At 46.4% G+C, this 27,217-nt stretch overlaps 10 protein-coding genes across 10 annotated transcripts; 6 read left to right on the plus strand and 4 right to left on the minus strand.

Annotated features, from left to right (window-relative positions):
• Positions 1–6,060: 6,060 nt before the first annotated feature.
• BJ212DRAFT_1478696 (uncharacterized protein) lies at positions 6,061–6,369 on the plus strand (the record flags this gene model as incomplete). The annotated part of the gene is made up of 1 exon (XM_041339741.1): positions 6,061–6,369. The coding sequence occupies one exon, from the start codon at positions 6,061–6,063 to the stop codon at positions 6,367–6,369; it is 309 nt and encodes a 102-aa protein (XP_041195866.1).
• Positions 6,370–7,327: 958 nt separating this feature from the next.
• On the plus strand, positions 7,328–7,824 carry BJ212DRAFT_1478697 (uncharacterized protein; the record flags this gene model as incomplete). Its single annotated transcript, XM_041339742.1, has 3 exons — positions 7,328–7,358; positions 7,412–7,626; positions 7,690–7,824. 3 exons carry the CDS (start codon positions 7,328–7,330, stop codon positions 7,822–7,824), a joined length of 381 nt encoding a protein of 126 aa, XP_041195867.1.
• Positions 7,825–12,030: 4,206 nt separating this feature from the next.
• BJ212DRAFT_1341011 (uncharacterized protein) lies at positions 12,031–12,435 on the plus strand. The gene is made up of 2 exons (XM_041335129.1): positions 12,031–12,239; positions 12,288–12,435. The coding sequence occupies exons 1-2, from the start codon at positions 12,164–12,166 to the stop codon at positions 12,428–12,430; spliced, it is 219 nt and encodes a 72-aa protein (XP_041195868.1). The 5' UTR covers positions 12,031–12,163; the 3' UTR covers positions 12,431–12,435.
• BJ212DRAFT_1341013 (uncharacterized protein) lies at positions 12,288–13,026 on the plus strand. The gene is given in 4 exon segments (XM_041335130.1): positions 12,288–12,628; positions 12,648–12,736; positions 12,777–12,919; positions 12,979–13,026. 3 exon segments carry the CDS (start codon positions 12,570–12,572, stop codon positions 12,905–12,907), a joined length of 279 nt encoding a protein of 92 aa, XP_041195869.1. The 5' UTR covers positions 12,288–12,569; the 3' UTR covers positions 12,908–12,919; positions 12,979–13,026.
• Positions 13,027–13,275: 249 nt separating this feature from the next.
• Positions 13,276–15,140, minus strand: BJ212DRAFT_1478698 (uncharacterized protein; the record flags this gene model as incomplete). Its single annotated transcript, XM_041339743.1, has 15 exons — positions 13,276–13,296; positions 13,348–13,481; positions 13,725–13,861; positions 13,918–14,058; positions 14,110–14,125; positions 14,184–14,195; positions 14,245–14,269; positions 14,327–14,364; positions 14,418–14,443; positions 14,510–14,535; positions 14,585–14,602; positions 14,661–14,769; positions 14,835–14,848; positions 14,897–14,978; positions 15,052–15,140. 15 exons carry the CDS (start codon positions 15,138–15,140, stop codon positions 13,276–13,278), a joined length of 888 nt encoding a protein of 295 aa, XP_041195870.1.
• Positions 15,141–17,790: 2,650 nt separating this feature from the next.
• On the plus strand, positions 17,791–19,381 carry BJ212DRAFT_1297959 (uncharacterized protein; the record flags this gene model as incomplete). The annotated part of the gene is made up of 9 exons (XM_041332644.1): positions 17,791–17,915; positions 17,973–18,010; positions 18,035–18,119; positions 18,156–18,363; positions 18,424–18,491; positions 18,678–18,838; positions 18,883–18,934; positions 19,116–19,206; positions 19,244–19,381. The coding sequence occupies 9 exons, from the start codon at positions 17,791–17,793 to the stop codon at positions 19,379–19,381; spliced, it is 966 nt and encodes a 321-aa protein (XP_041195871.1).
• A 589-nt stretch (positions 19,382–19,970) lies between these two features.
• On the minus strand, positions 19,971–21,680 carry BJ212DRAFT_1445925 (Bystin-domain-containing protein; the record flags this gene model as incomplete). Its single annotated transcript, XM_041338164.1, has 8 exons — positions 19,971–20,133; positions 20,185–20,365; positions 20,413–20,527; positions 20,584–20,911; positions 20,967–21,027; positions 21,076–21,220; positions 21,269–21,475; positions 21,528–21,680. 8 exons carry the CDS (start codon positions 21,678–21,680, stop codon positions 19,971–19,973), a joined length of 1,353 nt encoding a protein of 450 aa, XP_041195872.1.
• Positions 21,681–21,895: 215 nt separating this feature from the next.
• BJ212DRAFT_1478701 (uncharacterized protein) lies at positions 21,896–23,595 on the plus strand (the record flags this gene model as incomplete). The annotated part of the gene is made up of 7 exons (XM_041339744.1): positions 21,896–21,919; positions 22,059–22,560; positions 22,620–22,766; positions 22,816–22,858; positions 22,907–23,040; positions 23,091–23,099; positions 23,156–23,595. The coding sequence occupies 7 exons, from the start codon at positions 21,896–21,898 to the stop codon at positions 23,593–23,595; spliced, it is 1,299 nt and encodes a 432-aa protein (XP_041195873.1).
• A 1,289-nt stretch (positions 23,596–24,884) lies between these two features.
• Positions 24,885–25,835, minus strand: BJ212DRAFT_1266811 (uncharacterized protein; the record flags this gene model as incomplete). The annotated part of the gene is made up of 6 exons (XM_041330607.1): positions 24,885–25,013; positions 25,062–25,086; positions 25,145–25,258; positions 25,313–25,366; positions 25,415–25,491; positions 25,545–25,835. The coding sequence occupies 6 exons, from the start codon at positions 25,833–25,835 to the stop codon at positions 24,885–24,887; spliced, it is 690 nt and encodes a 229-aa protein (XP_041195874.1).
• A 1,108-nt stretch (positions 25,836–26,943) lies between these two features.
• BJ212DRAFT_1266292 (uncharacterized protein) lies at positions 26,944–27,196 on the minus strand (the record flags this gene model as incomplete). The annotated part of the gene is made up of 2 exons (XM_041330557.1): positions 26,944–26,988; positions 27,044–27,196. The coding sequence occupies 2 exons, from the start codon at positions 27,194–27,196 to the stop codon at positions 26,944–26,946; spliced, it is 198 nt and encodes a 65-aa protein (XP_041195875.1).
• Positions 27,197–27,217: the final 21 nt, after the last annotated feature.

The raw sequence follows: 27,217 nt of genomic DNA on the forward strand, positions 1-27,217 counted from the left end.
TTGGAGAAGTACAATACACTTGCCCCAATCCAACATCCTTCTTGGCCAGTACTCAACTACTCCGAAGTTGTTAGATATGCAGCCCTTGGAGAATTTTCCCTTCTGAAGTACTCATGCTATGATGTACTTGTCAAACCTTGAACTGTTCCTGAGAATCGTGACATGGCTACAAAATATTTTAAGGTCACACAGGCACATGAGGAAATCTTGTGCCTTAATGTAGAGATTTGACAACTTGCTCATTGGATTGACCATGATGACAACAAGATTCTCAGTGCTATCAGTTTACTCATGACTAATGGCTCAGATCCCCTCCTAGTGGCCAAATTGAAGAATGTGTATGCCAAGTGCCACTGCATCAACAATATCCATCGCCAGCACCTTCACAAACTCTATCAACTTCCTCATTTTACTAGAGAATCACCACCACAGGCCTCCAATCAAATTGAACTTGAGGATGGATGTTGTCTAGATAGCACCCCAGGAGATGATGATGATGATGGTGATGACAAAGATATGATGAGGGAGGAGACATCACAATTAGGCAAACTGGTATCACATCTCATTACTTAGGTTCTTACTTAGTACATTTCTTGCATATGATATAACAATATATGTGGGTGGAGCTGAAATCTGTCGACATCAACATCTTCTGGTTTGAGGCCACTCCCAAGATCAGTAGGTGCAGATGGTGCAAGAATAGATGTGGATGGAGCTGAAGTCTGTCAACATCAATATCTTCTGGTTTGAGGATGCTCCCAAGATCAGTAGATGATGCAAGAATAGATGTGGATGGAGCTGGACATTGATATCTTCTGGTTTGAGGAGATGGTGCAAGAACAGATGTGGATGGAGCTGAAATCCATTACATAACATCAACATCTTCTTGAACACTCCTAGAATCAGAGTAGGTGCAGATGGCACAAGAATGTAGCACTAGGTAACTTACATCATTAGTAGCAACTTGCTCGGTTATGACATAATAATGTTGCTGTTGTTCATTGTCCATCTATTTCATCCTGATCTGGCACCAGTCTCTGCAATCAACATGTCTTCCCTCAGAGAAACTGCGCTTTCTTGTCCATCATGTCATCTGGATTACCTTGATCTATGAGGAGAAGTGGTATGCATTCAGTCAAATCATTATTCAATCCACCTTATCTACTTTAGAAAAATGTCTTTGAGCTCAAGATTGCTGCTTTGTTCATGTTTGATAAATTGTGTGGTGTCAGTTGCTTTCTGCCTACAATCACAACTGTGTTGTTGGCATCATCCCCAGTTGAGGAGCCTGAGCTTGCTGGCCTGCTCAAGATTCACAACATTTTCATTGAGGAGGTTGCACCTCTTGTTTGCCAGTGATGGTTCAGTTGGGATAAAGTTGAACTTCCCAGAGAAATGATGAAATGTAAGTGCCGATGAGGATAGCAACTACTATTTTGATATGTATACTACTGATGTCCATGTAGGAATTGCAAAGTTCAATACAAAATGTGCCACTCACACAGTGCAATCAACTCCAGTCCTATCTAACTCACTGTCATTTCCCAATCCTCTAAGCACAGGGTACTGTTGTAAGGAATGAGATTCCTCCAGGTGTAGATCACCCATATTTCGACTCATGACAATTGGTACAGTGCACAACTCACTAGCTATGACTTTCTCGCAAAACATGCCAGAGGCACGATGCTTTCCCACACTATGTGATGTATTCCTGTGCACGCACTTAGTGCACTCTTCCCATGCTTGATCACCCTTTGTCATGCAGCATCCCAGCACATCCATCCATTGTCCAACCAGTCCCCTGGTGCATCCCTTTTCATTTATTCTTGATATCAGACCATTTTTAGCATCATACCATACATTATTTCATCATGGACCCTTACTTTACATCATGTTACATACATAGAGCGCTCCCTATTCACTTCCGAGCCTTGGGAGTGCGCCTAGGCACAGCTTACCTGTTGCCTAGGAAAAGTTTTCATACACCTACCAGCACCACCATCATGTCTAGTAGTGTCTAGCAGTCAGAATCCATCATCTTCAGTCAGCATCCATGAGTTGTTGCCCTAGTCACCAGTAACAGTCCATTATCACCATCAGTCACTATTCAGCAGTCTCAGCACACGTCCTCACGCCCACTACCAGTCTTTTATATGTCCACACACAGCACACACCTTATTCCCATGCTTCATGCTCCTACACACTCCATATTCCCCCACATGCACTTTCAGTGCTTCACCAGAGTTGACCTGGTGTCACCCAGTGGATTTGCTTTCCTTGCTTCCCCTAAGGGTCAAACATATCGCCTGGCACTGTCATATCCCACAATCTGGACCCATGTTCCATCATATTCCCACGCCTTCCAAGCCTACATCCGGACCCCACTTCATATCCAGCTCATTCCCAGATTCCCTTCTGCTGTGCTCCACACCTCAGCAGGATCGACTATGCTCCAGATTTACCCCTGAGCTCCAGACCATTGGATCTCCACTGCTAGTCTGATCCATACCCCCCTGTCCCATCCACCCTATGCACACTCCATCCAGCAAGACATCTGGACTTCACCTCATCTCAGATTCTGGACTATATCCACCTTCTCATATTCTGGTCCTGTATCCACCTTGTCTTCCAGATCCCCAGATCTCCAGACCTCCGGATATTAATGCTGGATGTCATATCCGCATATCCAGATCTCAGATCCGACCCTTATCTCATCTCAGATCCACATCTTATCCCCCTCCAACATCTCATCATTCAATCTGTCCACTCGTCTGGTCTGGTCCACAACTCATCCGAATCCACAACTAGCACTCATCTCTTTTTGGTAACCCCCTAACTCCGGTATTTCAGTTATCTGTATATCCGTCCTGCTCCCTTATCCGCTACCTATGTTTCATTTCCATTTCATGATTTGTGATCCATTTCTACTTACCAATAGACTATCCACATGCTTTGTACATAGCCTTGGACTCTGCTGATTGATCATTCCATTAGATACCTATAGTATATAACCTCCTGTAACTTTCTGTAGTACCTCAGTTTGAATATCATCTTAGTTCTACTCATTCCTGTCCTCCAGACTTGAGTACCTCTACTCTCATCACCCTCCAAGACTTAGGATTGATTCCTATAGTCTATCCGTATCTGCCTCTGTCTCCGACAGTCCATTACCATTAGTTTCTAGTCTGGAATTGTCCAGATTAGCCCTACGATACTTATCCTGCATCTGGAAGTCATCCAGATCCATTACGCTACTCATCTGACCTTCCGGACGTGTTAGTCTTGCCTTCCTGAAATAAGGGGCAATACTCGGGTAAGGGGCACAGCGCACAAGCTGAGGCCGAAGCCCTTCGGATCCAGTTATCCCTTGAGTACGACCTTAACACTGGACCTATTCCTGCCCTCTGTCTGATATCCTGCGCCTATCCCCATTTAGGCATCTCTGCCTTTCCAGCTTTCAGTTACCTCTTCTTCCATCTTGCTTATTGATCCTTGTACAAGTCTTCATCTCCGAGTTCATTTAGTTATGTTCCATCTTACTTACTAATGTGTTTCCACATGCTTGTACATAGCCTTGCTCCTTTGCTTACTGATCCCCTCAGATGTTGTCCAGTATATAACCCCTGTAGATACTCCTGTAGTTCCTCAGTTTGAATATCAACTTAGACTTGCCCAATCCTCTCTTGGACTTTGGTCCACCTAAGTCTGTCCTACCCATCAGGCCTAAGGATTGATTCCCTAGGCTGGAGCTCCACCTTTCCAGCACTTACCCTCTTTCTGGACTTAGGTCCAATCCCTGTCTCTCCAACTCTACCTTAGGGTAGTCTACCTCTGTTTGTTTCTACATCAGACAAAGTCCGATGTAGCCCCTATTCCTTCCAGACCTCCTGTCCCTTGGACATCCTATCCTCCTGTCCTTCAGACATCCTGCCCTCTGTACCTTCAGACATCCTGTCCTTTGTACCTCTGGACATCCTATCCTCCTGTCCTTTGGACATCCTGCCCTCTGTACCTTTGGACATCCTGCCCTCTGTACCTTTGGACATCCTGCCCTCTGTACCTTTGGACATCCTGCCCTCTGTACCTTTGGACATCCTGCCCTCTGTACCTTCGGACATCCTGTCCTTCATACCTCCGGACATCCTGTCCTCCTGTCCTCCTGTCCTTCTGTCCTCTGTCATCCTGTCCTCCTGCCCTCCTGTCCTCCTGTCCTCCTGTCCTCCTGTCCTCCTGTCCTCCTGTCCTCCTGTCCTCCTGTCCTCCTGTCCTCCTGTCCTCCTGTCCTCCTGTCCTCCTGTCCTCCAGACCTTCGGACCTCCTATCCTTCCATCCTGTTTCCTATAGAAGTATTACCTTGCAGTGGGAACTCTCCTGAGCACTTCCTGTGTTCCTCCGGAACTCTCCCGCGCTCCTCCAGAAGTCCTCCAGACTTTGTTGGACCATCATCAGACCTCATATGAAATGAAGGGCACATACTCGGGTAAGGGGCACAGTGTACAAGCTGAGGCCAAGCCCCTCTGAGTCAGTCTCTCTCCCCCTTGAGCAACATTGTTCTTAACAGGTGCACTTCGACCAACACCTAGAGAGTTAGTGGCCTTCCTCTCACCACCAGAGTGAGAGCCCCTCTTTCTTTCTTTTGCTCTGCAGTCTAGCAGAGTTGTTGAACCTTCACCATCTCCCTGATTCTCAACCTGTCATATCCCATATGCCAGACATAGATCCCATCATATTCCCACGCTTTCTGGACCTATTTCTGGACCCCATATCTGACTCATTCCTGGATCCCCTATCCTGTCCACCCTATGCACATTCCATCCAGTAAGACATCCAGACTTTACCTCCTCTTGGATTCCAGACTACATCCACCACCTCACATATCTCAGTCCTGTTTCTGCCCTGCCTTCTGGATCCCCAGATATTAACTGTACTATCTCTGGACTATTCCCACCCTCCATCTGAGATCCTTCACCTATCCCCATTTAGGCATCTCTGCCTTTCCAGTTCTCAGTTATCTCTGTTTCTGTCTTGCTGATTGATCCTTGTATGAGTCTTTATCTCTGAGTTCATTTAGTTATGTTCCATCTTACTTACTAATGTGTTTCCACATGCTTGTACATAGCCTTACTTTGTTGCTTACTGATCCTCTTGGATATTCTCTAGTATATAACCCCTGTACAACTCCTGTAGTTCCTTAGTCTGAATATCATCTTAGATCCTGTTCTACTTGCCCAATCTTCTCCTGGACTTCAGTCCATCTGAGTTTGTCCTTTTCCATAAGGCCTAGGGATGGATTCCCTAGGCTGGAATTCCGGACCTTCGGATTTGTCCCCTATGTCTCTGTCCCAAGTCTAGGGATTACTTCCCTAGACTGGAGTCTTGCCTTTTTGGCACTTACCCTCTCTCTGGACTTTGGTCCACTTCCTGTCTCTCCAACTCTACCTAAGGGTAGTCTACCTCTGTTTGCTTCTACATCAGACTTCATCCAATGTAGCCCCTATTCCTTCCAGACCTCCGGACGTCCTGTCCCTCATACCTCCAGGTGTCCTGTCCTTCAGATGTTCCATCCTCCTAACCCTTGGACATCCTGTCCTCCTGTCCTCCTGTCCTCTGGACCTCTGGACCTTCAGTCCTCCTGTCCTCCATACTCCAGACCTCCTATCCTTCCATCCTGTTTCCTGTAGAAGTATTACCTTGCAGTGGGAACTCTCCTGAGCACTTCCTGCATTCCTCCAGAACTCTCCCGCACTCCTCCGGAAGTCCTCCTGCACTCTCCACCAGAGTAGCCAGCCTCCAGAAGTCCTCCAGACTTCATCAGACCATCATTGGACCTCATATGAAATGAAGGGCACATACTTGGGTAAGGGGCACAGCGTACAAGCTGAGGCCAAGCCCCTCTGAGTCAGTCTCTCTCTCCCTTGAGCATAGTTCTTAACACAACCTCACAACAGTAGTGAAGTCTCATCATTTTCACTACTCAGTGCCACTAGTGCATCAACTTCCTGGAGCCCATTGTCAGGCACTCTAGATATAGATAACCTCACCTTTGACGACTTAAACTTCATGTCCACTCCCATATCACAACAGCGCAATCTCAGGACATCTTCAAAAAGTGATATTTCCAGAGGAGCTATTCTGGACAGTGTTGTGACAGTGAGGCATTTGATGCCACACATTACTGAGAAGGAGAGTCTGGATATTTCTCCTCCTCTTCCATTGATGTTGCGCATTGCTAAGATCAAGAGTCTGGATATTTCTCCTCCTCTTCCAATGGCACCTCCATTCATCATAGCAGCTCAGCCTGACCATCGCCAACAAGTCTCCACTGCGCCTGACCCCACTGTTCCTAACTCCAAGGCATGTTCCTGCTAATGACAAGCTTTCGTGCAAGTTTCTAACAGCACATTTCACCATGCTAGGTCACTGGCTGCTCAAAGTCTCATATCAACCATTGTCACACAGCCAATTCAGTACAGACGCAAACCACATTGCACTCTGTTCAAAATGGTCTTTCCATGACAAACCATATCTATCTTATGGCATCGGATCCACCTCTTGGTCAACATGTGGATTATGACCACATTAGTAACAAGATTAGTACTATTCTTTCAGGGATTCATTTTGACCATACCACATTGAGTGAAATCTGGTGCTGCATCTATCAGTTAGAGGGTTATGGTCCCCAAGGCTGGAGGGCTATTCTTGTGAAGGAGGACATTCCTGAAGACCAGCATGATTCTCTCATTAGTCTCATGACTTGTGCAACCCATCAATATTTTTCTTCTGGTGAGTTGTAAAATTTATCAGAGTTTTTTTAGTCAATACTGATTTATGTTAAAGCCCATGTTTTTTAGATGTGATTTGTGGCCCCACTGCTAACTCTGTTTGGTCATGGTACCTACTAGCTCAACCTCATGTAGTGATCAATTTTTTTAATATACTCGCTGCTGACTTTGCTTTACCCGAGTATAAAATGTTGTGCATCTCGCTCCATCTCCTGGGATATTCAGTGTCTCAAATTTCTGTGTGATGGTACCACATTCCACCAGAACAGTTTGGCATGTTCATCCTCACCTTACACAATCTCAGAAAGCTGAATGCCACTGCCGTCAACAAAAGCTGACAGATGACCTGAATGTCATGAAGGACTCATATGAGAGGCAGGCTTGTGATTTAGCTCAAAAACATGGCCAGTGAGCTATACTTATAAGTATTATTTGGGTTGCTGTTAATTTATTGCTATAGTTCACTGAAGTGGACAAGAAGTCAACTATTTTTGTGGAGTTGCATGCTGATGCAGAATAGACATGTCAATGCATGGAATGCATTCATGAAAGCAAAGCTTCAGGATGCTAATGATGGTAATTATTTTTTTGAGTAACCTAAGGATATTATCAACTGACTTGTACCTTAGGACTCAAGAAGGGGGAGCGCATTAAGCTGACAAAGTTCATCACAGAGAATAAAGCTAGTCTCCTGTGCGCTTATGGATGGCTCACAGTGGCAAAGAAGCAAGCTCACAATGCCCAGGTGCTCCAGGCTCATCAAGAAAAGAGAAGTGCTGCACGTGCTAATCCAAAGGCCATTTGGCATGACATGAATGCTGCATTCACATCCATGGATCACGAGGTAGGTGTTATATGTAGTCTTATAAAATGCCTTCACTCACTGCATGTGCCCCTCGTCATCTAGTGGACAGCACTCTGTGCTCATATGGGCATGCAAGGTTTCTATATTGCTGTGCATGGTGTAGGGAATGAGATTCCTCCAGGCATATATTGCCCACATTTCGACTTACAACGATTGGTACAGTGCATGACTCACTAGCTATGACTTTCCTGCAAAACATGCCAGAGGTGCAACACTTTCCTGCACTATGTGATGCATTCCCATGCACACGCTTAGCGCGCTCTTCCCACACTCAGTCACCTTATGTCATGCAGCATCCAGGAGCATCCATCCATCATCCAACCAGTCCCCTAGTGAGTCCTTTCTCATTTATTCTCATTATCAGACCATATTTAGCATCTGTTAAGAACCATGTTGCTCAAAGGAGAGAGAGACTGACTCAGAGGGGCTTGGCCTCAGCTCATATGCTGTGCCCCTTACCCAAGTATGTGCCCTTCATTTCATATGAGGTCCAATAATGGTCCAACAAAGTCCAGAGGACTTCTGGAGGCTGGCTACTCTGGTGGAGTGCTAGAGGACTTCTGGAGGAGCACAGGAAACATCTGGAGGAGCACAGGAGAGTAACAGAGGAATGCAGGAAGTGCTCAAGAGAGTTCCCACTGCAAGGTAATACTTCTACAGGAAACAGGATGGATGGACAGGAGGATGGAGGATAGAAGGACAGGATGTCCAGAGGTATGGAGGGCAGGATGTCCAAAAGTATGGAAGGAATAGGTGTTACAACCATGTATGCCCCTATTCATTTTCTCTTCCTTACTGTGTATTACATCACAAGCTGCATGATGCCACTGCTAGACTTATCCCTGACTCGTACCTTGTATTACATCACAATTGCCATTGCCATTGCTAGATGACCTATTCTTGCTATTGCTTATGCATCCCTTATCTCTGACTCATTCCATTCTCACGCCTGCCCTAAAGCACAGTAGTTCACTATAAATAGTCCTCCTGTATGCTTTAGTTCTTTACTTTAATCTTACTAGGTTTTACCTGGGATATCCTTCACTGGAGATCTCCAATCTCTTGTCATCTGAATCATACTTTAAGTTAGAAGCACTCCTTCTGACTTAGCTTACATCAAATGCTTGACTTATCGTCTTGCACAGAATCTCAACAGAGGTCCTAACTCTTATCAAGTTATCTGTCGTTAGAACTATCCTAGTTCATAACAATAGGGGCTACATCGGACGAAGTCCAATGTAGAAACAAACAGAGGTAGACTACCCTAAGGTAGAGTCAGAGGGACAGGGATTGGACCTAAGTCCGGAAAGAGGGGAAGTGCCAGAAAGGCAGAGCTCCAGCCTAGGGAATCAATCCCTAGGCCTGATGGATAGGACAGACTTAGGTGGACCAAAGTCTGAGAGAGGATTGGGCAAGTAGAGCAAAGTCTAAGATGATATTCAAACTCAGGAAACTACAGGAGTATCTACAGGGGTTATATACTGGAGAATATCTGAGGGGATCAGTAAGCAAAGGAGCAGGGCTATGTACAAGCATGTGGAAACACATTAGTAAGTAAGATGGAACATAACTCAATGAACTCAGAGATGAAGACTCATACAAGGATCAATATGCAAGATGGAACAGGAGGTAACCGAAAGCCAGAAAGGCAGTGATGCCTAAGTGGGGATAGGCACAGGATATCGGACAGAGGGTGGGAATAGGTCCGGAGTTAATATCCAGAGGTCCGGAGATCTGGGGATCCAGAAGATGAGGTGGATACAGGACTGGAATATGAGGAGGTGGATATAGTCCAGAATCCAAGATGAGGTGAAGTCCAGATGTCTTGCTGGATGGAGTGTGCATAGGGTGGATGGGACAGGAGGGTATGGATCAGGCTAGCAGTGGAGATCCAATGGTCTGGAGCTCAGGGGTAAATCCAGAGTGTAGTCAATCCTGCTGAGGTGTGGAGCACACAATGGAAGGGGATCTGGGAATGAGTTGGATATGAAGTGGGGTCCAGACATAGGCTCGGAAGGCATGGGAATATGATGGAATGTGAGTTCAGATTATGGGATATGACAGCATCATATGACACACTATTTTGTCATGGACCCTTTATTTATCTCACTTACATACTTAGAGCACTCCCTATTCACTTCCAAGCCCTGGGAGTGTGCCTAGGCACAGCTTACCTGTTGCCTAGGAAGTTTTCATACAACAACCACCATCATGTCACTTAGCATCCAGTAGTCATCATCTAGAGTTAGGATCTATCATCTTCAGTTAGCATGCATCAGTCGTCACCCTAGCCCTCAGCAACAGTCTATCATCATCAGTCTCCACTCAGCAGCCTCAGCACACGCCTTATTCCCATGCTTCGCGTTCCTACATGCTCCATATTCCCATGCATGCACCTTCAGCACACTTCACCAGAGTTGACCTGGTGTCACCCAGTGGATCTTGCTTTCCTTGCTTCCCTTAAGGGTCAAACATATTGCCTGGTGTATTTCAACCAACATTTAGATAGTCAGTAGGCTCCCCTCTCACCTCAGAGTGAGAGGCCTCTTTCTTTCTTTTGCTCTGCAAGCCAGCAGAGTTGTTGAACCTTCAGTGGGATTGAAGATCTCTCAGAGCCCAAAATATTTTTCACCAAGAAGGCACAGAAGTTTGTTTCAAGTGTCCTCAGAGTTGAACCTCAACATCTTGGCCTTAAGTTAGAAGCATTTGTGGTTGGCAAGCTCAGTATGTATTTTTTCAGCATCTCTTGATGAGTCTTTTGACCTGAGGCACACAGATGAACACGTAATAAGCAACAATTCATGCCCACTCAATAAGCTCATTGCTGAGTGCTGTGAATTGATTCAAGACAGACTTGGTAGGTTTTTGCTACTTTTTGACATTTAGTAGCTGAACAATGGCTTGTAGGATTTATTCTGCTTGAAAAGGATGACTTGCGCAAGGTAAAAATGAACTACAGGAATTACAAGTGTGCTATAGTCAAACACTGCAGTGTTGCGCTCATTAACTGGCTATTTTTGGGAGCAGTGCAGAACCCCAGCAACATTGGTGGCAGGAATCAGGTTCAAACTTTGTTGGATGCTCTTAAGTCTAATCAATGCAAATGGGTGTCTCTGTCAGAAGAGGAGCTTTTACAGTGCATGACAGACAATTGAGCCCACCAGGCACATGGTGAAGTTGTGTACATTCCAAGGAAGAGAAGAACTGCACCTGCTGCCAAATAAAGTGCTGAGGTGATAGTTGATATAAGCCAGTCAAGTTCAGATGAGAGTAGTGAATAGATGAATGATATATGAAAATTTTTAGTTAAATACATTATGAAATGTGAGTCAGAAAGTCTAATACAAGGAACTGCCAGGTGAATAGCAAGTACTACAGAGACAGTGCAAGAATAGATGTGGATGGAGCTAGAGTCCATTGACATCAATATCTTCTGGTTCAAGGACACTCCCAAGATCAGTAGATGATGTAAGAATAGATGTGGATGGAGCTGGAGTCCATTGACATTGAAGGTCTGAGGTCCAAAGTCTACAGGTTTAGTAGTCTTGCCTCTCTTATTATCCCCTGCTTGCAGGGGTCCATGCTGGTGAGATGTGATACCAGTGCAAATCTTGAATGACGAGTCAACAGGTGACATTGTATCCCCTGCTTGCAGCAGTCCATGCAGGTAAAAATGAAGAAAGTGAGAAAAAGATAAACTTACACACCTATTATGCACATCCCAGTTTGAAATTTCACTGAGATGTGGTACTGGTGCAAATCTTGAATGATGAGTTAACTAGAGACATTGTAATCTGTGAAGAGGTCATCATGTCCTGCTTGTGGCGGCCCATGATGGTGGTGAGAAGGACAAAAGTGAGGAAAAGATTGAGCTACACACCAATATATTGTGCTACATGTCAATCCACATGAGGTGGCATGGCAGAGGATGGGCATGAGGATGATGAAAGATAGACCGGTCTTGAAGCTTTGAGAGGTGTGGGAGTGTTGCAAATGTTGACAGGCATAATGGTGATATAGACATCACAAAAGCACAAAAAGAACAAAGTAAAACGAGTGAAATATGGTGCTCATCATTCACGATGATGAGCATGAAGGAAACACAAGTGTGGGAAACAGTGTGGACATGGCGGGTGTAATTGTGTGACCATGGCAGCATTGATTGCATGGAGTCTAAAAGGCATGTGACCAGATTAGATGAGATCTAATCATATCTGCCCTATTATCTATCTACCCTATTATCTATGGTACCGGTCCCTCTGTAGTTCTACGAAGTCACTGCTGAGTGCTGTGGCTATTGCTGAAGTGCTGCAGCATGTGATTTCGCCCCTACTTAGTAACAGGTATGGTATGTCATAATCGTTACTGATATGTACCATATATGGTGTTACCTAGGTGAAGAATCCATAGTAGTAACACAAAGATTTTAAACATGGCGATTGGCCTCGACCGACGCAAACAAACAGCAGCAATCCGACGACGCTTCTGACGCTCTCAAGTTACACAACAAACTTTCATGCCCATTCTCGAAGGTGGGCTTCATAGACAAAATGTCTTACTACTTCGAACACTGAGGGATGTACCTCGTACTGGTAAGTCCTTATATTATTTGTCACTCGATACCAAAAAAGTTTCATTAGCGCATAGGACGTTCCGAGTGCATACAGGAAGGCGCACGTTTACTGTTCTCGGCTTCGAGAGCTCAGCGGATGACACCTGTGCAGCCGTCATGACATTCTCACGTCAAATGCTTTCAAACGTTGTGAAGCAGCACGATCTGTGAGCCCCCTTCTGAGTACTGTACAAACCTCTATCCAGTTCACATAAAATTGCCTTGGCCCATGCATTCCAGACAGCTGCGGCCCGTTAACTCTGCGCCAAGCTTACGTTGAGCCTGCAAAATCTCGAGCTGAAAGGCGTGAATGTCAGGGATGTCGTCGTTAGTGGCAAATTTGCCAGCAACATCTTTTTTACGCGAAAGGTGAGTTTCTAGAAGTCAGCTGTCTTTTTCGTGCTCGGCTCCGAGCAGCACTGGATGAGTACAGCTCTGATGAGCGCACATTGCTCCATTTCCCCCCGCTGGAACTTTGTGCACAAGTCAGCACTTCAATATACCGATCGATTCACAGGGTTTAAATTCGATACAGACAATGCAGTGATGATTGCATGGGCTTCGATGCATCGGTTCCTCGCTGGTGATTATGATGACTATTCAGTAGACCTTTGTATCAAGTGGAGCATCGAGGATATCAGAGTATGAAGCGTCTTGCAGGTATGATTAGTCGTATGCTCTTCCTCGATATATTCAATCACAAGGACTCCCACTGTTAGTGGAGGAAGGTTGTCCATTGGGGTGGAGTCCACTGGTGGTCTGTGTACGAGAGTCAAGCGTATGAAACTGAACGACTAAGTAGTAGTTCCTTGTGGTTCTAGGTAGTAATGGTATATGAAACACAAATAGAGGCATAATGGACTATCTAAATTCTTGTCCCCACACTGGCTGTGCAGATAATCTAATAAAGACTCACAAGTCCTATCTCACGAAGAGGCGGACAATACATGATACATGCATACTAAGTAGTACTGATACATCACACTGATGAGAAGGAATTCGTCTCCACCGTCACCTCAATTGGTCGATATATGTGGCTAAAGCGTGACAATCAGTACTCTTTTATCGCCAGCAACGCAGCTACAGACCATGGCAGATCGAGTAAGATGCATCACATCATCGCCGGGATGTTTAAATATATTTTTCCGGGATCCCTGGAATTCCTCATCTTGGGAAGCCATAACGTTCAGCTCTGGACGATAGACACTGTAGCGCATGTGGACTTCAGAAGAATGGTCAGTTTCTAGTGGCGGGCTGCAAGTAGGATCGCGCATTCAGGAGTGCGAGGAATGAGTTGACGTATACTGAAAAGGAGCAGGTGGTCAGCACAACATTCTGAGAACGCTTTGGGTTATACATTTAGCCATTAAAAATTCAAAGCAGAGGAAAATGAAGTTGTGCGGCATCACTGCGCACTGCAAGGACCTCAGAGACGAGATGAGCAGTACAATCAGTGGAAGCTTACTGTAATCAAAACTGTCAGTGAACACATGCTGCATGAAATATGAGCCAAGATGTGGACTAGCCTGGAAGAAGGAATACCTCGTCAGACAACCCGTGTTGATAATGTAAGCCATGAGCTTTGCGATTATGAAATCGGTGCTGAGTACTCCATGTTAGTATTTCAGATCCCTCGAGGTGAACAGACCGCTCCTTACCTAGAGAATCCAGTACGAGAAGTGGCGAGGAGATAGCATAGCGATGATGCGATAACAAAATCGATAAAAGCAACTGTGCCCAGGGACATCAATGTCGCCCACTCGAGTGCAATCAGATCCGAGAACACACGACACTGATAGCTACTCGCTATAAGCAATTCGTATAGCTAGGGAACACGTTGTTTGACTCACACCGCCCAAATAAGGGCTGAAGTTGGATTACAATGATGAGCCGACCGCAAAAGTACAGAATTTTGAATTCTCACTGATGGCAACACCTGAAGAAATTTTCAAAACCGAGCAAAGAATACCAAATGACAAACTCACCTGAACCCAAAGTTACAATTACGCCCTAATATTGCATCATCAAAATCCATGCCATGATACGTGATCATCGATTTGAACCCACCACTACTATAGGGAGGACTCTAGATCGGCCCTTCCCAACTGGTACATTGCATCAGTCTCAGTAACCCGATGGCTCGATAGGGAACACCTACCTATCCATATGCGATGAAAGTACAGACTGCGAACCAATAAAAGCATCACATTAATCCTTCAATTTGTAGATGACAGTACGCTTCCAACTTACAGATGTACCCCGTAGATGATTATAACCTGTAATGGATCTGTGGGTGGATCGCAATGCATGGGAAAACCCACTTACATCGATAGCTACTTGAAGCTGCACGAGTCCATCAGTATCACAGTGGAGGTCGCACGGAGACCCCAACAAAACTCACTTTGAAGCTCCACACAATTTCTGTGAGTACACTCATGTCCGCGTAGTGGGCCACTAAATAATAATAGACACAGTGGGCTATTAAGAATAGGTGCAGAGTATCGAGTGTCCTAAAATTTCAGGTTAGGGCGTAAACTCGTAGCGCTCGACGATGGCAACTGGAGAGTATACATACCAAAGCCAGGCGACCTAATGTAACATCAACAAGTGAACTGAGAGGAGGAAGCATCGACACACGGCTAGCTTAAGGAACGATATCCCTGTGCCCCTGTGCGTCTGAAAGTAGAAGAAAGCTTGAATGTTACTCAGACCAAAGAGACTGTTCCGTGAGATATGTTAGGACGACAAGACTCGATGAAGCCCTAAGCTTCGTGAGTAGATAGGTCACTAACATTGCTGCCAAGGTGACCCCAATAAACAGTGCCCCAAATGTGTTCCCGAGTTGAAGTTGTGGGATGAGGACCTGCGCTGAGGAAGACATTAATGTTGGCTGGGGCTCAAGTCCATTCCAAGTAAAGCAACGTTTGCGCCGTACTATATATGCTGCAGCCACAGAAGGACACGAGATCGGTGAATGGCATCAATCTAGATCTGGTATATGATTCGGATTGTATAGCTATAGTGCTGATATATCAGTGGACACAGGTTCGTATCGTATTGATGCATTGGCCTTCAGAATCCCATATATATAACAAGATTAAGAAAACCAAGTCGCAATCCTGGTGATCCATTTAGTGGACACCAAATCTCGAGTCAGATTAGGAAGCAGGAACACACCTCGGCCGTTTGTATATATGACCGGTGGACGGCGGTGGTACAGACATGTCGGATGTCTGGTGGTCAATGAGCTATAATTCCCTCTGAATGACTTCCTCGGTGCAAGCGATGTACGATCTAGATGACAAGGTGTCGGTCAAGTACTTGCGGGTGTTTATGTCGAATAATTTCACGACTACCTTAGGGTTGGTTCATGGTAGCATGAAGCACAAACTTAGACCGCGAGAGTACAACCCATCAAAGCATGCCACGATCAACACGCTTCTTTGCTCGTATATGTGCTTGCCGGAGGAGATCAATCACTGCACCAATGTCCCACTGGCGTCCCGACAAAAGTATTCTCCTGAATAGCACTGCACAGTCCATCGCCATGATGCACTTGCTCATCATTTGATCGGTGACACAGCGATCTGTAATGACTCAGAGAACTTGAAAAGACCAGTGGTTCCGCAGTGGTTACGGTCTCACAGCGATTCTGTGGGAGGGACGGCCGAATGATGCACGAAGGCACGTATAATCTACTGAGTAGAAAACAGCAGATACGTATCACGTCCAACACGTGTTCAAGCTATTATATATAGACACCGTTGAACAAATCGTAGCGACTCGGATCACACGGTTTGTATACTGCCACTGTTCACTATGTACATAGTGCTGGACCAATTTCAGTTGCAATTTCTTTTATCTCAAGCCAGCTGTTAGATTCATCCTATTATGTGGACCTCTTTCAATTTCTGGCCTCCCGTGCCATCTCATCTGCTCGCCTTGCATGTCTGGTGATTGTTCGTAACCAAGCACTATCTCACACGAAGTATACGTTTAACGTTGAACCCTAGACTTTACGCTATTGTGCATTGTCACTAAGAGGGCTTAGTAGTAATCCTCAGTGCAACTGCTGTTCTCAACATCAATTTCACTCATCAAGGTTTCCATAGTCCCTGAAAACATCTAGCTCCACCAGTCTGATCTTGTGCAGCATCCAGTGCCCTCCACATCTAGCATGCTGGGATCACTGTTGTCGGCCGGATTTCACCAATCTGCAAACGTCTCCCGGGTTTTTGGAATGCTGTTGAACCAAGCTGGTAAATCCATCAGGTTCCATTGACCCATCACCCACCGAACACAAATCCTTGTTCGTCGTTTCGGTTGTCAGCCACTTGGAGCAGAGTCCCTCGCATGCTAATTGATCTATGCCGGTAATTTATCTGCATCCATCCAGCGCAGACCTGGATTCAGGTGCTATGTGACACTGTTTCGGCTGCTTTGTGCATGCCGGCCGTCCATCCGCTGACTTGTGCGATGGTAGCATCATCAACATTTAGTAAAATCCGAAAATGAAGGGGCGGTATGCAAAGCACGGAACGCCTTGACACAGTACATGTGATCCACCTCTGCAGCGAGCAACGTGCCACGTTTATTGGGGCAACCAGGCGGAAGCTGAACAAATAGACGATCCAACAGATGCTGGCCCGAAAAGCCAGAAAGCTCACAATGTGGATGGATGAAATGACACAGAATAGCTTGGGCGCAACCACTCTTGAGGCGGACTTCCGAATGCACACTTTGCAAACTTTGAGTAGTAGCTCAGTACCGGAGTAGCTAGGAAGGTCAGATCTTCCTGATACGTTACTTCCGGATAAGAAAACCAATGTAACCACAAGAGAATGATCAACTCCACAGAGAAAGGAGCGGTTGCGCGATAAGAGAGGAAGCGATGGAACATGCTACAGTGTTTGTACAGCAAACTCTCAAAATCTGCACGATCGAGAAAACGACATGGTCAGGGGGTCGATACGGCGCAACAGCCAAGCTTTGTACCTCTTGTACGCGACAAGGACTTCGCTCTTGTGCTTCAGGAAGTCCAGCTTCGTTTGGTGACTGAAGTCATCAGTGAAGCTCATATAGCATGAGCACCCACCCAGGCTAGTAGTCTGCGCCGGGCCCCAGAGATCGGTGTGCACGAGCTCGCCATAGGTACTTGCCCTGTTCTCGGTCTCTCTAGGGAATGGTTTGCATGCTGCCTTCGCCTTGGCACAGGCATCGCAGAATTCAGGGTGCGAGGTGGAGTCGAGCTCTACACCCTCAATAAGACCTTTTTTGCAGCTTCGGCGACCGTTATCTGTGAGACATGGCCCAGGACCCGATGCACCCTTGGCACCACTTCAATGACGTTCCCAGTCTTTCAGACCCGGTTTCCATGTTATGGGAAACTAGGCTGAAAGACCATCATCCCTGGGAGGGTCTCCCCCAGGTGCTACAATAGGTTCCTGCCCTTGCGAGGGTATTTAACTCAGGTTCGCGCAGAGGTTCTCGTGGTAAGTATAGTCTGTACCCTTTGCCCTTCGCTCACTGCCATGTATGGTAAGTTTACTAGATCTGCGCTCTTCTTCGTCGGTCCGCTGCCCTCTTTCAGCCTAGTTTCCCATAACATGGAAACCGGGTCTGAAAGACTGGGAACGTCATTGAAGTGGTGCCAAGGGTGAGAAATTAGTTGTAGGCAAAGATGCGAAGCAGCTGACACTTACCCTGGCCATAGGCTTCCCTGCATTGCCATTCTGGTCACTCTGACATATTGTAAGTGCGACAGCGCTACCACAGCCAGTGCAGTCAACAGCCAGACCAATGCTGGTCATGCGCCACAGTATGCCGGGAATATTGGGCAATCGAAGGGCGGGACTGAATGGTGTGGCGCCCACAGTTCAAGTATAGGTCAATGAAGGAGGCGGCGGGAAAACAAGAGGTGGTGCGTAACGAGGGAGGCGGCGGCGCGGGCAAACAAGAGAGTGTGGCAGGAGGGGCTGCAGGCGATGAGAAAGGTGGCGCGCAATAAGAAAGGTGGCGGGAAAACGAGAGAGGTGGCGCGCAATGAGAGAGGTAGGTGGCGCGCATGTGAGCAAGGCAAGAAGTGGTACTGCATGGAGTCGAAGGTGAGTTCTGTCGTGGCCCGTCAAACCCTGCCCGACTAATTGCAACTCAATGATCCGCAGCGGTTGATGACTCTGTGGGTTGAATACGACGTGGATCTTCCAGTAGTCTCGGACCACGCCAGTGTTTAGTGAGAGCCAGGTGAGTCGTGCAGTACATTTCCACTGCCCAGAGCCGGCTCTCACACTGCTAACCAAAACATGGCTATTGCAGATCGAATTTTGGCGATCGCCAGCAACACAGACAGGTTTAAAAGATGGCTCCTAGCCACTAGGGCTGAGGCTTTTTTAATTCGTGCGGTTACATCGTAATGCAGCATACTAACCACTGGGATCCACCACCTTCAGCTGCTTACACAATCACACTCCACTCGATGCTTTGGCATGTTCGAACGCAATGGAGATAACGCCTTGATCTTGACGTCGTCTGCAGCGATGTCCGACTCATTTCGCCGCAGTACAATGTTTCGAAGACGAGGTGAGTCGCGCTTTTAAGATTCGGTGAAAGAGCACGGTACTCAGACATCCATTTCAATGATTGGTCCATGATCCAAGGCAACATTCCGTTCGAAGGGTATGCCCAAGCAATATCATGCTATGCAACAAAGTCTTCTAGTCTAGTTTTTGATTCCCTTCTATACTGGCTACTCTTCACGAGAGCAGTTGGATGACCGTGGGCAGATTCATTTATATATGTTAGATACGTGTCTGCTGATTGCCCCAAAGACGACTAACGACGAGTTTGTTGGCTGTAGGATGCACATGAATCTTCCAGGGGCTTTACTCCACACTGAAGGGGCTTCGAAGATCTATCAGGCAAACGAGTACATGGTCGTTGTTACGCAAGTATACAGCAGATTGAGCATGAATACTGCTATCTTAGAACTCCCCTCCTTATCGGCATTGTGATGGTATCACCACAAACCTTCTTCTATTCGTCAAGCCAACCGTGTTCATGGGCTTGATGACATGGATATTAAGAACCTCCCCAGTAGGATATAAATTGGTGAATTTTGATTGATCGGGGAGCACAGGCAAGATCCGATTTCACTGGCCGGATATGGCTCTAAATACCTAGACATGCGGGTGCGGATAATATATGATGGGCAACAATTGACCACAATGTTCAATTGTTTGATTGTGTGCAATGGCGCAAGATCTAGGTATTGGTATTGATGAGCCGACAGGGTGGTGTATTCGGAAAAACAAGAATGTCAAAGGGGGCCTGGGCAGGGATGCTTTGATGTGATGCTAAGGATGAATATGAGTCTGGTCAACGGTCGAGAAAACATGAGCCTGTATCGCACATGCCGCAAGCGCGATGATCGGTTCTGTGCGATATAGCGCAGCAGCGGGGGAAATCGCAGCAATTGTCGATGAAAGAAAAGCGGTACTTCGCCCACAGGAAGTTGTTCGAACTTTTGTTGGCACTATGAAGAAAACCAGAAAAAGTGCACCTCGTTCACGGTCACGAGTCATGACACTCATTTCGTCCAAGTGACGAAGATTGCCCTTCGAGGATAGGCCCGACCAGCTCGTCAATTGGGCGATGTAAGATTAAAGAACGAATGTATGTATAGAAGGCGAAAAGACACATCATTGATGGCATGTCACGACATGTCTACATCTTGAGCGACGTCGGGTCGAGGTTCTCCTCGAGCTACTGAGTTAACCAGCTCCCTTCTCACTTCGACGCCGATCTGTAAATGCGGGTTAACGCGAATAACGTCCAGGAGAGCATCTTTTTGGTCAGGAGTAAGATCCGGTGAGTATCTATAAAAATCGGATTTAGATTTGTACCGATGCCAAATGTAACAACCTGACCTCTGGCAGAAGGCTAGCAGGCTTTGATGCCAGAGCACTGGAAGCTTTTGAGTGTCACCACGCCCACGGGCCTTGTAAGTGTTGGAAAGACGAATAAAATGGAACACCAAGGCATCAACAACTTTGTATGGGAGTTGGTACTTTTTATCAATCAGGACGCGAATGAATAGAGAGTTTGGTCCTGGAAGGAATGAGTTAGCCTGGAAATAGCGAAGAATGACACTGTACCCGTATAGTCCATGTTTGCTATTCGGAGTAGAGCTGCTGCTGAATGTAAAACAGGTACTTTCTTCTTAGCAACGACAGAAGCAATGATAGCGGCCTCTTTAAGGGTACAGCCGTTCTAGTAGGTGGAAGAAGTAATTAAGCATGGTCAAAAATGTATGTCCGATAACGCACCTCTAACATTGGAAACACGATACCCTTAAAGAATGCTGCGGGTTTGAATAGTGCGCGCTTCAGGCATTCGTAATATTGTACATTGAGCTTTTTATTACTCTGTATATCCTCCCGTATTGCATCCAGGAGGACGACGGAAAGAAATAGCTGAACCTGAGCAGGCTTCATCGTTGACACGAAAATCCGTGTTGCTGCTCTACACGCATGAGGACTCCAATTTTCGGGACGAGTGAGCGCTAATACTCTTGCCCATGCTGGGAGCGAGGGAATAACTTTGAAGAATTTTGGTAATGGCCCCGACTTATACCCGTGCAGGAAGATTGCGAGTCTGTAAGAGAGACGAAATTCAGTAAACGCCGTTGCGTGAGAGAGAATATACATGCTTTGAATAAGATTCTACGAGTCTAGGATCAAGACCGAGTGCCGGATCAGGATGTTCTTGATCTAGAAAACATGAGATAATAGCCTAAGCGACCAAGATTTGGACCGTACCCTGCTGCACCTTTTGCATGACATTGACACCATTGGTCTCCCCACTCTCCAATTTAGCGAAAATGATATCTGCTAATGTTCGGCGTTCACCAGAATTAGATGGCAGTAGTGCATCCAATGCTTGGATATCTCCAGAATCCAATTGCTAAGGGGGATGATGAGAGGCAAGCTAGACACATCAGAATGCACTGACAAACATATCCTCTGCATCACCGTTATCACTCATGTCATCATCGTCACTGTCCTCGTTCTCGTCATCCACGAATTGTACTCTGGGCTTGAAGTTCTCGCGTTCATCTTCATGTCGAGACTCATCCTCGTCCTCGGGTATATCGATCTCTTCTTGTTGATCCCTCGCGAGCTCAAAGATTCTCCTCGATATTTTTGAGTCAAGAACTACCTGTGCATTGCGCGATCAATCATTTTAACGGACATGATTGGAGTGTACACACCTCTGTGCTCTCTTCATCGTCGGAGGATTTCTGCCGCTTCGTGCGCTTCCCCGGTTGGGATACGCGACCATATTTCGCTTGTGCCTCATCGACATCTAGTTGTGCGTGAAGAGGGTCATGCCTTCGCTTCACCGATTTCTGTACTCGAGGCATGATGGAATGTAAGAGGTTTTATGAAAACATTATTTTCGGATGGGATATTGATTACCTAATAATCAGGGGGTAAATCAGGTAAGTGTTTTGATCTCCCTCGTCCAGACTCCGACACCTCCTGTTTCCGCAGTGGCGGCGCAGGCAAAAATCTGACCACTTATACTTCAGGCACGCCGCGCTTTGCAATTGTACTAGTCGCTTTTCATCTTCCCAGGATGTCGTCGTCTTCAGTTAAAGATGTAAGTCGTTGTACTATCTAATCTAGGATTTCTCTTCATTACTTCTACGTGTAATATGGCAAACATTTTATCGGGAAAAACTGTACTGACTGTCTTTTTCTCATCGATCAGTACCGCTGATGCATTTTTCTACTCATAGACCCAGACCCTGGATAAGAACGGCCAAGAAATCAAAAGCGTTGGCTTCCAACGCTTTGGGTTCGACTGCGAGGTGGCCCTTGATATCCTCCGATCACTGTATCTTCGATCGCACTATGTGGTCTCAGCTCCTGCATCCCAGGTTCAGGAGCTAGATGCTAAGGAAGAGGAAGGACACGGGTATTTGACGCAAGGCCCCAATTCCTACCAGTCTAAGTCAATCTTCCATCCAGACACACAGTCGATCTCGTACACAACCCTTTCCCGTTTCGCTCCAGTTAAGCTTTTACCTGCCTCATCTAGGAAGCGCGTTCTCGTCACTGGGGGTGCTGGTTTCGTGGGTTCTCATCTTGTCGATCGTCTCATGCTCTTAGGCCATGAGGTTACCGTCCTGGATAACTTCTTCACTGGTTCAAAGACCACCGTGAGTCACTGGGTTGGTCACCCAAACTTTGAATTAGTCCGTCATGATGTTGTGGAGCCATTCATGATCGAATGCGATCGTAAGCCTTTCGGCCTCGTGCGCTATTCGCTTCCTGGCTGATGACCGTGGAACCCCTAGAAATATACCATCTTGCTTGTCCCGCATCTCCTCCGCACTATCAGTTCAATGCAGTTAAAACCATCAAAACTTCTTTCATAGGCACGTTGAACATGCTTGGCTTGGCCAAGCGCACGAAGGCTAGGTTCCTTATTAGTAGTACATCTGGTACGGTTCTTTTCGGTATCGGGCATCTTATGTGCTCATTCCGCTTCAGAAGTCTATGGCGACCCTGAAGTCCATCCTCAACCGGAAGATTAGTGAGCCACGGTCATTTACCTCTGATTGTGTTTTTTATTATCTTGTAGCTGGGGTCACGTCAACCCGATAGGCCCTCGCGCCTGCTATGATGAAGGTAAACGTGTTGCGGAAACTCTCACGTATGGCTTCCATCATCAAGATGGCGTGGATGTTCGGGTTGCACGTATTTTCAACACTTACGGTTGGTCTTACACTCTTTGCCGTTTCTATTACTTAAGTGTCATCCCTTAGGTCCCCGAAGTTCGTTTCGCCACGTTTTAATCAATCACAAGGCTGATCTAAGGTTGATCTCACAGTGAACCCTCACGATGGTCGTGTGGTGTCCAACTTTATCGTCCAAGCCCTGCGCGGCGAGGATATGACCGTCTATGGTGACGGCAAGCAGACTCGTTCCTTCCAGTACATCCACGACCTCATCGACGGCCTGATTGCCCTCATGAACTCTGATGAGTCGCGCCCAGTCAACATCGGCAATGGCGATGAATTCACTATTGGTGAATTCGCAGAACTCGTTCGCGAGATCGTCGAGAAAGTGCAAAAAGAAGATGGTATCAAACTCGAGCGCCGCGTGCAGATTGTTTACAAGCCAATTCCAACTGACGATCCTCAGAAGAGGCGCCCTGATACGACTAGGGCAAAGAATAGCCTGGGATGGCAACCCCGTTGGTCAGTGCGGATGGGCTTGGAGGAGATGGTCCGATACTATAAGGCTCAGATATCAGAAGGGAGCATGTAAAATGGTACTCAACTCAGTATTCTCACAATGTTATTGTTGGGCTCTGTGTGGTCGATTCTGAACATTATGCATATAGTTGTACATGAGTAGTATGAGCGTACTCTGAACTTTTAGATGTGGATACATATATATCTGCCAAACACATTAAAGTAGTTGTGAATAATCCAAACGTCGTATGTGATCTGTGACAGCCTTAGTAGAAAAAAAATGAGAGTGAGTACTTTTGTACAGGCATCATGAGAAGTCATGACGGTAATAAAGCTTTCGTTATGACCCCCCTAGGCAGTTGAGCACTTTGTGTTACTACCTTCTGCATCGTTCCTCTAATAACGTGCTTGTCGACTGAGCTAGCATTGTAAGTCGTTCGGCGCATGCGACCATCCTGCGCGACCTCATCTGTGACTAGGCTTTCTTTGTCGCAGTTAAAGATCCCGCTACCGGACGTTCCGGAGAGCTGGGAACCTTGGGATGTGATTGTTTGTATCCCTTGTAGTTACGAGCAGCTTTGAGCTCGGAAGTGTCTGTAGTCTTATGAAGCACGGTAGGGTGAATCCGTAGAGCACGCGAACGTACCGATGTAACTGTTGCCATGCTTGTCTCCTTGGAACCAGTGAGCCTCCTTCTTCCGTTCAGAGTACCTTTGAGTAAAAGGGGTTAGTATGATGAAATCGGAGGGCGAACGCTGTAACTGACTTGCGCAACGGCCGACCATCTCTCCCAAGCGGGACAGTATGCTTGATTCAAATCCTTTGCGTAAAACGACAAATTTTCCAACTGGCTTTTCGCAACCTCGGTTTTTACACATGAAAACGAAAGGGGGAGAACGAGGATCCCTCTGGGCAATGGATGGAATGCCGACGAATTCCGCAAGCTTCGATAAAGCGACCTTCGACCGTTCTCGTATGGACAACTTTGGAGTAAGGAGGTCGGACCGTTGTACGAGGCTGTTGGGCAAGAAACTTTGAGAAGACCTGGTTAACTATCGAAGCGCTTCCAGGCAGGATGTTTAAGCAAGCTTTGGCACCTGCAAAAGTCATAAGGCAAGTCCCCATGTGCGATCATAGGCGCACCTACCCTTGACAACGTACAATCGAGGTCCATCTTCAGCGTTTATTAGTTGCTGTTTAAGGTTCTCTGCGTATTTCAGCGGAGCTATGGGACTTGCTTCTCCCTGTAGATATGTATCAACACCCGCTCATTCCCTCCAACCAGATTTACAGGATCAATACCTGAATAATAAGAACAGGGCAACAGATACTGGCAAGTTCTTGGGCTTCATAAGTGTACGCTTACATGACAGATGAGCTGGAAGCATAAACGGACGTCAATATAGCGCTCACGTTCATCATAATGTTAACAAGTTCTACAATCCTCAGGCGTTTTGTTGGAGGTGTGTATTTCTCCCAGTAGGCTATCAACTGTCATTGACTTAGCAATTGTGCTCCGACTGGTCAGAAATGACATACATCATCTTGAAGGTCTAGATTGTCACTCTGCACATGGCGTCGTCGGTTTGCCAATAACTTGCATGCTATGATGGGCGGCTTACCTCCCAGTCATGAAAGTCACAACTTCATTCCCTGCATGTTCAAACGAGTCGAGGTCGGGCGCGTAACACCACAATTGAAGGAGTTCGTCATAAGCGTGGAAGACCCATTGAAGTCTAGGAACAATTATCAGAAAACAAATAATCAAACACATACAAAGAAGGACATACTCTGTCGGAGGGGGGACGTCGCATAAAGTTAGACTCAGGACCTGCTCAGGCCACCTAGAAACTGACAGTCAGCTGGTAACCATCACGCATTGGAGGACATACACTGCAGCGAGTCTGAGAGCTGCATTAACAGAAATACACTCGAATGCCAATATATGTGCAGGAGGCAAGAGCAAAGCCTTAGATTCAAGTGTTAGAAACCGGGCTGTAAACTTCAATGAATGGATCACACCTGACAGACCATAGCAAGATCTGCTGCATCAACATAACTGTCATGCCATTGACTGGGTCTACATCGTGATCGTCCACAAGTCCGCTGGTCAAAAGCTATCAAGTTGTAGTCGCGGGAGAGTCTGGGATCATCAAAGTGCCTAATCAGCCAGCTTGAGTCCAGAAATAAAGGATGAAGGAGGATGCAAGTGGGGCGCTCTGGGTCAAAGCTGCCAACGTTCCCGTGGACGGAGTTCGTGATGTACCATATAGACACGTAGTCGTCCCTGGATGGGATATCGATGTAGGGCATACGGGAGAGGAGAACAAGAAATAGACCAACAACAAGGCACCCACAGGTTTACAAAACAGTTTTTATATATGAAAAAGGGTCCAACAGTAACGACCGCCCTCCCTAGAAGGCCCTGACGGCCTTGGGTCAAATGCGATCAAATTTCTCATTAGCCGAGTAGTAGCGTCAAGAGGACAAGCTAAAAATTATGGAACAAACTTGTACATACATAGATATTCAATATTCAATCCAGATGGCTGAGCGTCGAGCTGCATGATCGACGACGTCGCTGCCTTCAAATTATCAATTAAAAAGGATTACTTGCTTCCGTCTCCCTTGAATTATTGGCATTAATGCCCATCGATGCGTCTCTCAGGCTGAGGCGCTCCAATTTTAGTTATAATAATGACAACCTTCTTTACCCTCATACTTACTCACGGTCCGGGTCTCTCCAAGTCATTCCCAAGCCACAAGTACCCGTTGTCAAGAACACTCTTCCAAGAATTTTGATTGACGTTACGAACTACGTGTGCTCTCCACCTTCACGGGATGTCGCGGTAAGAATAAGATTGATAACCTCGGAATCTTCCTCTCCGTCTTGCTACCGCCCTTTTGTGCCTCCAGATATACTGGAGTCTTTTTTTTGGTTAGTCCCAGAATTCATTGGTTGAATGTCGAAATGAGAAGATCCCTCAAGCTGCTGAAGAGTTACAATTGCGATAGCTAACATTCGTTATCGCGTACGACATGCCGGAATCATTGCAGGCAAACGGAAGGGCTCAGGCTTCCTCCCAGCGTCTCAGTCCCTCTCACGTCTCCATCTCCTGAAGTAAATCACAGTATGCATGTAATAATCTGTGCTTGCCGCCGATAGTATAATCAGTGCCATGTTTTTCATTCCCGGAATGGCCAGGCCTAGAACATTGTCCGATGGGCAGGTAACCAGCTTCCGACAATCGCACACAAGCTCCGTTATGGAGTAAAGTTGCCTGCGGCTGCTATCTCCGCAGGGACAGCAGTTTGGCACCCGCACTCGAGAGTTTTATTGTGCTGAGGTCCGAGGATACTTTGTATCTGTAAATATGGCAAAGATAACAAAACACAGAACAAAAACATTCACAGATCCTCATTACCCCACTATACCTTCCAAGACTTGAACTACTCTCTGTTGTTTCTAGCAACACGGCAATGAGATTGGTCCACGTCTTCGTCACTGCTTCGATACTCACCTCTCTATCGGCTCGCAAATCAGAAGGGAACATAGTTGGTACTCCGAGGCCTTCCAGTGTAGACTGTTGCTTCTGCAAGAGACCGTCCCATGCGAAAAGCACGCGTTCCGCATCAAATTTTTGCAGCTCTTTCCGAAATGCATCGTTCAGCATCTGCCACGCAGGGTTAGAACG

This window comes from Suillus subaureus (assembly GCF_016647635.1).
Source record: "Suillus subaureus strain MN1 chromosome Unknown BJ212scaffold_8, whole genome shotgun sequence".
NCBI classification, from domain to species: domain Eukaryota; kingdom Fungi; phylum Basidiomycota; class Agaricomycetes; order Boletales; family Suillaceae; genus Suillus; species Suillus subaureus.